The sequence below is a fragment of the Pan paniscus genome, chromosome 3, assembly GCF_029289425.2.
Source record: "Pan paniscus chromosome 3, NHGRI_mPanPan1-v2.0_pri, whole genome shotgun sequence".
Lineage (NCBI taxonomy): Eukaryota > Metazoa > Chordata > Mammalia > Primates > Hominidae > Pan > Pan paniscus.
In genome coordinates this window covers 39,213,683-39,227,048 of record NC_073252.2, presented here as the reverse complement: position 1 = coordinate 39,227,048, position 13,366 = coordinate 39,213,683, and the positions used below count along the sequence as shown (strand labels likewise).

The following is a 13,366-nucleotide window of genomic DNA, read 5'->3' as shown; positions in this document are numbered from 1 at the left end:
ATATCATTTATCCCACAGCTGTGCTTTTAAATAAGTTTCCTCCTTCTGAAATACCCTGCTTTCCAATATCTGCTAGCCCTCAAGACTCAGCTCCAGGGTCACCTCCTCTGGTGATCTTTATCCTGAACTTTCCAAGCTGAACGAGTTCCTTCTTCGTGCCCCCAAAGTACACTGGATGCCCCTTTCATTGTAGCAGTTACTCAATGGGCTGTGAATATTGGCTTAGTTGTCTTATCTCCTTGACTAGCTGAGAGGTCTTTGATGGCAGGCACTCAGAAATATTTCTGAATGAATGAGTGAATGAATGAATGAATGAATGAAATCCACCCTCCCCCTGCATATGAAGCCTTTACAAACAAAAACTTACTTGAGTATGGCCATTTTTCCACTGAGTGTTATAACATATACAGACAGGACCTTTCCTCTATAGTGTTTTACTACGAGTTTCATTAAACTTTAGAAGGTCATTAACTTAGGATTTCAGAAACTTACAAGGACAAGGTTATGAACACAAAGTTCTTGTATTTATTTCCATGCATTGAAAAAATTATTTCGTACTTTCATGTATTAAAAAATTATTTCAGCATCTCTATATAATTATTTTACATTTTGAAAATAACAGTTGCAAGACTACTAATTGATGTTGATGTCTCATGAGTTAAAAATGTTCCAGGATGGGCTGGGCGCGGTGGCTCATGCCTGTAATCCCAGCACTTTGGGAGGCCAAGGTGGGTGGATCATGAGGTCAGGAGATCGAGACCATCCTGACTAACACAGTGAAACCCCTTCTGTACTAAAAATACAAAAAAAAAAAATTAGCCAGGCATGGTGGCGGGCGCCTGTAGTCCCAGCTGCTCGGGAGGCTGAGGCAGGAGAATGGTGTGGAGGGAGGAGAATGGTGTGAACCCAGGAGGAGGAGCTTGCAGTGAGCCGAGATCGTGCCACTGCACTCCAGCCTGGGCGACACAGGGAGACTCCGTCTAAAAAAAAAAAAAAAAAGTTCCAGGATGAATCTTTGTATTTGATATATTACTTCCTGATTCACTAACAGAATGGAACTACTCAATCCGACTTCTGTTTTCATGTTGTGAGAGAATAAGTTAATAACCGCTATACAAGTTTAAGCATTTAGGTTTGTTACTGTGCTGACAGTTTGTATACAGAAATCACAAAATATTTACCAAATATTATAAAGAGGGCTACAGCATAGAAAACACTGCTACTTGTTATGAGGGAGAGAATGAATAAAGATGAATCAGATATGTAAACTGCAAAGTTCTTATCAACTATTAAGCTTCTTCTAGCTCCATCTTGTTCATCTTTGTAAAAGCACATATCCCTGTATTCACACCTGCATTCTATATTCAGTGACTATACTTAGCACAGAATTCTTGGGGAAAGATTCTAGCTAAGTAACAAGCAGCTGACCTGAAATACACAAACAGTGAGTGAATAGAGGGTGGCACTCTCTGTACACATTTGAAGACATTCAGAGTCAACGGGCTAAGCAATACAAAGAAGGAAGAAAAAAACAAACAAACAAAAAAAAACAAAACCAAGCATTTCATTCTCCTCTGCTCTATCCCCAAGAAAACCAAGAAATGGTATTACTTAGAGTCGGATGGGCTCTCTTGTTGCAGCCAGTTCTTTTTATCTGAGACTGGATCTATTAGGCCTGATACTTTCAGACTCTGAGCAATTTATTTTACTTTATCTCGTACATATTCAATGGTTGTTATATTTACCATCATGAAGAATGTTTTGGTTATGCTTTCCTGCCTGTTTATGCATGTAATTAACAATATAATGAATTCTGTGGTTCGGTTGCCAGACTTTGTTTCCAGAGGCTGAAATATACCACAGTGGTTCCAGAATCCATTCCAGGATGGTTTTCCCTCCTTGTCCCCCCAACTCTGTGAGTATACAGCTGGGCAGACAAGCCTGACTCAAAGTGCTTTTGAGGAAAGAGGCTCCAACAGGTTCTTTCCTGTCTAAGCTGCAATCTCAGTGCAGGGGGTTTTGTTAGTGAAAACAAACTGCCTTTCCAGCCACAGGTGATTGGGGTCAGGACACAATGGGCCAAGCAGCCCTGTGTGGGCTGTGCATGAGAAGACCAGCCACGTCTCAGGAGGCCTGAGTGTGAGGGCCTGGGGCAAACTCTGCCCACTGAGGATTCTAAACCCGGTGGTGGCAGGTCAAACCATTTTCCCCGCTTAGAGGAGAAATGCACTGAGTGGGCCAGGCGCAGTGGCTCATGCCTGTAATCCCAGCACTTTGGGAGGCCGAGGCAGGTGGATCACCTGAGGTCAGGAGTTTAAGATCAGGCTGGCCCACGTGATGAAACCCCGTCTCTACTAAAAATACAAAAATTAGCCAGGCGTGGTGGCGCACGCCTGTAATCCCAGCTACTCCGGAGGCTGAGGCAGGAGAATCACCTGAACCTGGAAGGCGGAGGTTGCAGGGAGCTGAGATCACGCTCACTGCAACAAGAGCGAAACTCCATCTCAAAAAAACAAAATAATAATGATAAAAAAGAAATGCACTGAGTGAACAAAGATAAGGCAGCTCAGTGACCCACAGCCTGGGGTCTGAGCAGTGCTGAGCACCTTTTCCGGTTCTCTGAGGGGCTGACTCAACCTGGCTGTTGAAGGGGTGACCTCCTGTGTGCACTCATGTCATGGAGTTCTTTGCAGCAACCTTGCCACAGCCACTGAAGGTACCGCTGCTGTCTCCTGTTGGCCTGCTCAGAGGTTCTGTCTAGATTTCTGCTCTATTAAGTTCAAGCTCCAGCCCAGGGGAGAGCTGCCAGCCTCAGAGACACCACAGCCCCTTTCTTAATTATCTGTTTCTAAAATAGCAAACAGGCTGTGTGAGTGGAGAGAGACAGAATTATGTTTATTAAATTATAATTTATATACAGTAAATGATGTACATCTTTTTTAGGGTACAGTTCTAGAATTTTGACTAACACACAGTTGTATAATCACCACCATGATCAAGATATAGAACATTTCCATCACCCTAAAAATTCCCTTATGTCCCTTTGTCATTAACCCCTCCCTCTGCCTCCAGCCTCTGGCAACCACTGATCTATTTTCTGTCTCTGTGGTTTTGCCTTTTCCCAAGTGTTGTATTAATGACAAGGCCTTCATTAACATCCTTATTTAAACCAACATGTGCCCTGCCCAACTTTCTGCTGGCACATCTCACCCTCATACTTTGCCCGATTTTTTTTTCAGGACACCCACAATAACTGAAAATAAATTATTATTTACTTAATTACTCTCTCTCATTGGAATGTATGCTCTCACTAGAATGTGAGCGCGAGAACCTTGCCTGCTTGCTGCTAGATCTCCAGCGTTCAGGACGCTGCCTAGTGTCTTGTTAGTGTTGGGTAAATATTTTTTGAATGGACCACAAAATGAATGAGGATACTGGAATTTCCGGGGACCCTCTCCATACTCAGGTAGACCTTGTTAAAAAGAGATTATTTTTCCCCACAAAAATGTGTTAATCTAAGAATTGCTGTGTTGCCAAAGTAGATGATTATCTGCCAGTAACACAATTAGGGGTAATTAGGGGCCAAGCACGGTGGCTCACGCCTGTAATCCCAGCATTTTGGGAGGCTGAGTGGATCACTTGCGCCTAGGAGCTTGAGACCAGCCTGGCCAACATGGCGAAACCCCTTCTCTAAAATACAAATACAAATACTAAATAAATACAAAATAAAAAATACAAAAATTAGCTGGGCCTGGTGATGTGTGCCTGTAGTCTCAGCTACTCAGGAAGCCGAGTTGGGAGGATTGCTTGAGCCCAGGAGGTTGAGGCTGCAGTGAGCCTTGCTTGTGCCACTGCACTCCAGCCTGGGCAAAAGAGCGAGACCCTGTCTCAAAAATAAAAAAAAAGAAAAGAAAAATAAGTAATTAGGCTGATCCAGGTTATGGATTGTCTTTTAAGTTTACTTTCTGGCTGATTAGGTTACCTAGAATAGAACTGGCCTGAAGTGACTAACATGGAAATAATGATAGTAACTATTTCATAAGGTGGTTACAACAATTAAATGTTACAAATTAGGTTCAGTGTTTACTGCTCAGATGATGGGTGCACCAAAATTTCACAAATCACCACTAAAGAACTTACTCATATAACCTGTTCCCCAAAAATCTATGGAAATAAAAAAAATTTTTTTTAATGATCTAATATAAGTGAAGCGTTTCATGCAGTGGTTCTCAGCTGGGAGCTATTTTGTCACCCCAGGGACATCTGACAATATCTGGAAACATTTTTTTTCTTTTGTTTGTCAAAACTGGGGTGGGGAGGCCAGGTGTGGTGTTCATGCCTATAATCTCAGCGCTTTGGGAGGTTGAGGTGGGATGATTGCTTGAGGCCAGGGTTTTGAGACCAGCCTGGGTAATATAGTGAGGCCCCATCTCTACAAAAATTTAAAATTAGCCAAGCCCGGTGGCACATGCTTATCGTCCCAACTATTCAGGAGGCTGAGGTGGGAGGATTGCTTGGGCCTGGGAGTTCGAGGCTACAGCGAGCCGTGATCATGCCAGTGCACTCCAGCATAAGGGATAGAGACCCTGTCTCTTAATTTTGTTTTTTTTAATTAAAAAAATAAAAACTGGGGTGGAGAGGGCTGCTACTGGAACCAGCTGTTGAACATCCTACAATGTACAGGATATCCCGCACAACACAGAATGACCTGTCCCAAAATATCAATAGTGCCACCAGTGAGAAACCCTGGGTTAGTGCAGCATCAGGCACATAGTAAAAACTGTATTGGTGTTTGCTATGATTATTATTTTATAAGTGGCCCTTCTTGACAAATGTTCCCACACAGTCTGACAGTGGAGGTATAATGGAGTGTTGGGTTGAGAGCTAGGTTTGACACCTAGCTTCACCCTTTATTAACTATGTGACTTTTGAGCCCTTACTTGACTTTGCTATACCCCATATTCTTTGTCTATCCAATTGGAATAACAGCAACTCCCTGAGAGAGTTGCTGGGGAATTGGATAAAATAATTCATACAAAACATTCAACACTGCAGTAGCACATAGTAAATGTTCAGTAAATGCCATCGATTGTTGCTGCTGCTGTTGATCCAATAAAGACCTTTCCACAGAATATAGTGAAGGGATAGAGGACAGTTTCAACCAGGAAAAAAAATTATTCATATAAAGTATATAAAAGCATATATTTTGTATATTAATAAATATGTAGAAGTTAAATTTAAACTATCCTTTTTAAGGCTGCTATTTATAATTTTCTAAAAAGTATATTGCTTTTGCTTTCCTAGGGTAGAGCACCTCCTTGATATCAAAGATCCTCTCAATTTTAAACATTTCTATCTAACACAGAATGCATAATTATTTAATTAAGACGTTTGGTCTTGATTAGAAATATAAACACATTAAAGTATTTTTGAGAACCTGGATCTCAGATATGAAATATAAGACTTAGGAAAGTTAAACACTAGCGTAGTAGCAACAACCTCTTGTGTTTGAGATTTGTTAATCTCTTATTCCTTCACTGAAATAGGAAGGAGAAGCTTGCAGTGGGTAAGTAATTGCAGATTTGTAGCCATTTCTAGCAGTTCCTAGAATCCCCTTTATAATCTAATATTTGTGTTTTTAAAAAATAATCTAATATTTGTAAAAGTGCTTTGGAAATTGTAAAACAAAACTATGGAGATGTGGGCCATTAGTATTATCATCAACCCTAACAGGATGTTAGAGAGTCAGATGTTGCCACTTCAAGGGAGATGACCGAGTTTTGGTGCATTTCAGGGAGCCAAAATCAGGCTGCAAGTAAACTTTGTATTTAAGAATAAATGAGACCGGGCTTGGTGGCTCACGCCTGTAACTGCAGCACTTTGGGAGGCTGAGGTGGGCAGATCACGAGGTCAATAGATCGAGCCCATCCTGGCTAACATGGTGAAACCCTGTCTCTACTAAAAATACAAAACATTAGCTGGGCGTGGTGGTGCATGCCTGTAGTCTCAGCTACTCAGGAGGCTGAGGCAGGAGGATCACTTGGATCTGGGAGGCAGAGGTTGCAGTGAGCCAAGATTGCACCACTGCACTCCAGCCTGGAGACAGATTGAGACTCCGTTTCAAAAAACAAAAAACAAAAACAAAAGAATAAATGATTAAATTGATAAACTATACATTATTTCGTGTAATATTAGAAATACAATGAAGAACTGTGTTTCTCTGCATAAAACTTTTAGGTACGTGTTTTATAATCTGTTACAAAATAGTTGGGTGGAAAAACTCCCACCATATACAAAATGAAAAGGCAAATGACAACCTGGGAAAAATGTTTGCAAAACATATGCAAAGATTTCATATTCCCAGTAGAGAAAAAAGTCTTATAGATCAACAGGAAGGATATAAATGCTGCAATAAAAGACATGAACATGCAATTAACAAAAGAAATTCAAATTGCCAGCAAATATTAAAAATGTTTAGAATTACTATCAACCAAACAAATGCAAATTAAACAATACTTTTTTTTCCTTTTAAATTGGCAATGGTTAAAATGTTTCTATCTTCTAGATGTACTATTTTCTGAACACCAGAATTCAGCACAGCACCTGGCACCAAACAGGATCGACAATCATTTAATAAGTAAATGAATGAGTCGTGTCCATGCAACCTAGACATGACTGACATTCACCCTTTTATTTCTTTCTCTCTTGAGAAGGGATCTCACTCTGTCACCCAGGCTGGAGTGCAGTGGCCTGTCATGGCTCACTGCAGTCTCAAATTTCTGGGTTCAAGTGATCCTCAGCTTCCTGAGTAGCTGGGACTACAGGAGTGCACCACCACACCTAGCTATATTAAAATTATTTTTGTAGAGAAGAAGTCTTGCTCTATTGACCAGTCTGGACTCAAACTCCTGAACTCAAGTGATCCTTCTGCCTTGGCCTCCCAAAGTGCTGGGATTACAGATGTGAGCCACTTCGCCCAGCCCACCGTTTTATTTTTGTGAGTATACTGTGGGTTTATACTTATAAATTGGGTGGGGAGAAGATCCCCTTGCTCTCGAGATCATTTATTTACCTTTCTTGCTTAGAAAGACAAATAAATGGTCTGAAAGTGCTTATTTGGGGGGTAGTTTTTTTTTTTAATGGAAAGTGACTCAAAAGTGAAGTCTCAGTTCAAGACCTTTTTTTTTTTTTTAAGTCTTACTCAAAAGGAAGTGAGTATGAGGTGAACTGCATTAACCTAAAGTGCTGCAGAGATAAACTTAAAGCAGGAAGCAACATACCATGAATGTACTGCAAGGGAACACATTTGTGTCATGTGAAGAGACATGACAAAAACAGCCCTCCTTAAATTATTTGTGGCAATAGTGATCACATTCATTTTAATTTTGCCGGAATATTTCAAGACACCGAAAGGTGAGTATATAATTGTAATCTAGCTTTCCTTTCTTAATTTAAAAAAATTAGTGTCAGCTAGTGGTTACAGAAAAGATCCTCTTTTTGGACACATGCTGCATAGGCTGAAGTTCTAGATCTGAAAAACTAATAAAATAAAACAAGATTGCAATTTTAGTTGACTGTTATATAGTACAGTAACCTAATTCATAGTACTTAATTATCATAGCATACCTAAAAATGAAAATATTTAAAATCTGTAGTCTAGATTTCAGACATTGAGATTACAATAATTGCATCATGATTTTGCTCTTTGAAACACTTTCTTCAAAGCAGTTTTTTTTTAGTTTTTTTTTTTTTTTTTTTGAGATGGAGTCTCTGTCGCTCAGGCTAGAGTGCAATGGCCTAATCTTGGCTCACTGCAACCTCTGCCTGCTGGATTCAAGCAATTCTCCTGCCTCAGCCTTCCGAGTAGCTGGGATTACAGGTGCCCACCACCATGCCTGGCTAATTTTTGTATTTTTAGTAGACACACGGTTTCACCATGTTGGCCAAACTGGTCTTGAACTCCTGACCTTGTGATCCACCCACCTCGGCCTCCCAAAATGCTGAGATTACAGGCTTGTGCCACTGTGCCTGGCCCAAAGCAGCTTTAAGTATGCTTTTTACATTTTGGAATTCTTTAATGAAGAAAGTGATATTTATTGTGTTAAAAATGCTAGAATTCCCTTTACTGCAACTATTTCACACAGATAACTTACTGTCACCTTTTGACAAGAAAAAGCGTTTATATATTTTGAAAATACAATCAAAATAAGGTGAGTGGAAATTTAAACAGATGTGTGTGTATGTATTTGTAACTGGAGAAAAATGGAACAAAATTAACTTTGTGAACGTTTCAGAAAATTGTGATATAATTGCTGAAACCTAGATTAGGAAAATAAATAGGCATAAATTTAAACTATTTTGATGTTAGCAAAGGACTTGAAAATTTATTAATGTGAGGTTCAGATGGTAATTGTGCTCCCTAGCATTTAATAAGAAGAAAAGGTGAAAAGAAAAGGCTGTATTCTATCATTAAATAGTCTTTATATGAATTTGATTAAAATCAGAGAAAAACTCATATTTGATTATTTGCTGCAATGAATATTTATTGTTGCATATATGTAATGCTAAATAGCCAGATAAAAATATTTTTGCTAATTATATTTGATGACATATTTCAGTGATTATTTGATGTTGCATTTACATGATGCTAAGTAGCGAGTTAAAAATATTTTTGCTAAATAAACACTATGACTACAATTTGGTTTTCTGGCATTATGTTACTTAGATGAAGCAATCATAGCACATATTTTCAGTGCTTGATTCCACTGGGTGAAAATGTGTTATAAAACAATAGTTAGAATAAAGATAATCTATTTTTAAGATATTGTGGGCTGAGAGTAAGCTCATTTAATAGTTATCCGGAGTAGGTTCTATCTATCTATCTATCTATCTAGCTAGCTAGCTATCGATCTACACCTAGCACCTCTTAAAAATCAGGTTGGATCTAATAAAAACCAGGTAATCATCCCAAAAATGACTTAATTAACTATTGGTTAGTATTTTATGAGAACTGGTGACTACAGGAGCATGTTAAAGGTTTTCATTTTGGGGCAGACATGTAGTTCTTTTAGTTTTTGTTTCTCAAAGTGAGAAGCATGGCCTTCTGGGGCAGTGGTGAGCAGAAAGACGATAGATGAAGCACAGAGAAATTCTTAGTGGGGGACAGATGGGAGCCCCTTCTATTGGTAGGTAGAAGAAAGAGCTCTCATAAAATCCATCTTAGCCAAACTTCCTTGGCCTAATAGTAATGTGTCAGTTCTTCTTCATCTTGTCAATAATCAACCATCATTTATAATGATGTTTGTTCTCTTGCTTTCAAAACTGGTTATATCAGCTCCCAATACTACCTTTACTGCCTTCCCAAACTTAAAATGGCTGTTTCTCTTCTCCTGGTCCAAGAACAGCATAGATAATACTCCAAACTCTTTCTGGGTTGATGGATTTTTTTTTTTTTAAGAGACAGGGTCTTGCTGTGTTGCCTAGGCTGACTCCTGGGCTCAAGCCATCCTCCTGCCTCAGTCCCCAAGCAGCTGGGACTACAGGCACATACCACCACACTCAGGTGGATTTATTGGGGAATTTTGCTTCAAAGGAACCCTACTTGGGGCCAACAAACAAAAATGTTCAAAAACCACTGTCTTCTTTTACATTATTTAGTGGTAGAAGGAATTTTGCACAGAGCTGCCATAAACAAAAAGTTGATTACTAGGCAAAATGTTATACACATGCAATTGTGTAATAATAATAAAATAATAATAATAAAAACCATTATTTGTTTCTAATGGTTTATGGATCACCAGTAACATCTTTTTATAGCCTCATTTAATATAGTCCCATAATGATTAAATGAAGAAAACTTGGACATAATTGTCTTGGTTTTTAAAAATTAGTTCTTAATCACAATAATAGTTGACCTATGAAATGAGTTAAATTGACAACTAATGCTAAATAAAATAGCTAGTAAAATTATTTGATAGTAAGCTAAGAGTGCTCTAGAAGTGCTGCAATTAACCTTGTGAAATTCCCCTGCCTAGTCTTACTCCATTCGTTTCTTGTCCTTTTTTTTCATTTTTTCTCATGTTCTATTCACTTTAATTTCTAAGATAAATATTATAAAATAATTTTTACTTATAAATTATTCACTGATACCCTGTCTTTAACATGTGAAATGAATTCAAAAGGAATCTTAATGAGGAATAATATACTCATGATGTTTAATAGATTTGATTTCGAAATAATAAGCCCTCTGAAGTCCTAAGTTAAAAATAAAGCAACTTGTTTGATCATTTTTCATCAAGAATGTATCTGAGTCTCTGAGTAATTATTAGTAGGAATATTCCATTATCACAGTTACACAGTATAAGCTATTTAGTCTAACTTTACCAAAAAAGGGAGCTACTTCAACACTGTGTGAGACTTTTAATGGGTTTGCATTGGGTATGCACTATTAGCAAGATAACCTATTTTACAGCAGTGTTTTTTAACCTTTCCATTTATTTGAAAGGCAGCTAAGATATAGTAGTTAATATAATGGTTTGATGCATTTATATTACATGTAGATAATGGAGATACAAAAGGGAGTGGTGGATATATTTTGATTCAGAGCTTCTTGCAATTAAGGGAGCTAGCTTACTCCCAAATAAGAAACTTTCCAACCTGTTTTTGTTGGACTTACAGTGTTTAAGAGAGAACTTGGTTAACCCTCATGTAAATCCCAGTGATCTTTTATTTATTTATTCTTTCACCTGTGCTAGAAACCTGGGGCTACAAAAAGGAAAGGCAACTCTTCCATCAAGGAGTTTTTAGTCGGGAGGACAACTGACTGGCAAACAACTAAATAAAATACAGGAATTAACTAAAACAGGGATGTAAACAAGATGCAATGGAAACATAAATATTGCTTCCACGTCAGTCTTTGGGAGGACGTTCCTTGTATTTCCATTTGCAAAGAGAAATAAATAATTGTCAGAGTTCAAATGATCACCTAGTTTTCCTTCTTACCTGTTTGCAAAAGCACTTTTCAAGAGAAGAAATGATGACGATTATTAAATAAAATATTCTCATATCAGTATATCAATAGTTCCTGAAAGTGGCAATTGCACTGAGTCACACAAGTGTACTCCCAGTGATCTGTGGCAATACAGGATAGGAATAGCACAGATGAGGCTGGGTGCGGTGGCTCACGCCTGTAATCCCAGAACTTTGGGAGGCCGAGGCGGGTGGATCACCTGAGGTCAGGAGTTCGAGACCAGCCTGACCAACATGGTGAAACCCCCTCTCTATTAAAAATACAAAAAACTAGCTGGGGCCAGGCGCGGTGTAATTGCAGTACTTTGGGAGGCCAAGCTGGGTGGATCACTTGAGGTCAGGAGTTTAAGACTGGCCTGGCCAAAATGGTGAAACCCTGTCTCTACTAAAAAACTAAAAATTAGCCAGGCATGGCAGTGCACACCTGTCATCCCAGCTACTCTGGAGGCTGAGACAGGAGAATCACTTGAATCCGGGAGGTGGAGGTTGCAGTGAGCCGAGATTACGCCACTGCACTCCAGCCTTGTGGACAAAGCGAGACTTCTTCTCAAAAAAAAAAAAAAAAAAAAAAAAGACAGAAAGAAAAAGGAAAATTAGCTGGGCATGGTGGTGGTGTGTGCCTGTAATCCCAGCTACTCTGGAGGCTGAGGCAGGAGAATCGCTTGAGCTTGGGAGGCAGAGGTTGCAGTGAGCTGAGATCACCCCATTGCACTGAGTGCAAGAGCAAGACTCCGTCTCAAAAAAAAAAAAAAAAAAAAATAGGAATAGTATAAATGAAAACACCTCAGACCTAATTTTATCTAACTGTTTTGACTTCCTCACTTTCTTTTAAGAGCCAAACTGACATAAACTCTGTTTACCAGCTTTCATTTCCCCTTCTATTTCACGCTTTGTGATGGAAATGGTGGTATAATGAACAGTGAAATTGAAGAAAACAAAGGATAAAGGAACTATAGGATACACTGACATAATATGAGCATATGTTCACAGTGTTTAAGTCTATATTATAATGACCACCACATCAAGGGTAATTGCAATTAATTTCCTGAAAGTGTTATTCTAGTTCTCAAAAATGAATGCTCTTTTTCTTATTCATAAATATTTAATCAGTAATCCCCAATAAGGCCTTATGACTATTTAAACAATTTTTTTTATTTTAACAAATACATTTACATGTGCCAGTAATATGCCAAGTACTTTGACATATATTTTACAAAATCATAATTCACTGTAATGTATCAAATATTTCTATTCATTCATGGCGCAGCATCATTCTCAAGAGAGAATGTTCTGAAAATCTTTAGAAAGAAGGAATAAAACTAGACGGATAAATGTACTTTGTGGTAAGATTTTGCTTCTTTTTAAAAATTTTTATTTATTTATTTATTTTTGAGACAACAGCTTACTTTGTCACCCAGGCTGGAGTGCAGTGGCGTGATCTCGGCTCACTGCAACCTCCAACCCCAGGGTTCAAGCCATTTTCCTGCCTCAGCCTCCCGAGTAGCTGGGACTACAGGCACGCACCACCATGTCCAGCTAATTTTTGTATTTTTAGTAGGGATGGGGCTTTGCTATGTTGGCCAGGCTGGTCTTGAACTCCTGATCTCAAGTGATCCACCCGCCTCAGCCTCCCAGAGTGTTGGGATTACAGGTGTGAGCCACCACACCCAGCCAGATTTTGTTTCTTATTGAATTTTCTGAATCATTACAATTTTAAAATGGCCACTAATGGACACAATATTTTCATGTATATATTTTAGGCACTAGGTGTTGGCAAAAAAATGTGTTAAATATAACGCTTTTCATCACTTTGACAGAACTGGCTTTATTCTCTAATCTGTTAGGTTGCAATACCTACCAACAATCCTTGCTTAGGGTGCTTTCTAACTGCTTGTCTCATTGTTTTGGTGGATAAATGCTCCCTTAGTATATCTCTTTTGCTTTTTAATTTTTTTAAAAAATTTTTTAAGAGAGACAGGGTCTTGCTTTATGGCCCAGGCTGGACTCCAATTCCTGGGTTCAAGTGATCCTCCCACCTCAGCCTCCTGAGTAGCATATCTTTTTTGCTTTAATAGAAAAAAAAGACTTTCTCTAAAACATTCATATGGTGATATATCTTCCCCTTACACTGTTCTGTTTCTTTTCTCCTATCACTTATATTTTATCACCTATATGATTTATTTATTATGCATTTTTTAAAATTATCTGATTTCTCCAAATAGAATGTAAGCTCCATGAAACCGAGGTTTTGTCTGCTTTGTTCACTGATGTGTTTCAAGCAATTAGGAGAGTGTCTGTCATATTAAGGGCACTCAATGAATATCTGTTGAGGGAGCAA

The 13,366-nt window shown here is 38.6% G+C and overlaps 1 protein-coding gene across 1 annotated transcript in view; it reads left to right on the top strand.

The window, feature by feature from the left end:
- The first annotated feature begins 479 nt into the window (after positions 1 to 479).
- Positions 480 to 13,366, top strand: part of TMEM156 (transmembrane protein 156) — a 72,121-nt gene continuing 59,234 nt past the window's right edge. Inside the window, exons 1-2 of the mRNA XM_003832177.5 lie at positions 480 to 1,915; positions 6,868 to 7,413. Coding sequence (XP_003832225.3) covers positions 7,326 to 7,413 — 88 coding nt within the window. The 5' untranslated portion in view covers positions 480 to 1,915; positions 6,868 to 7,325. The remainder of the gene's footprint in view (positions 1,916 to 6,867; positions 7,414 to 13,366) is intronic.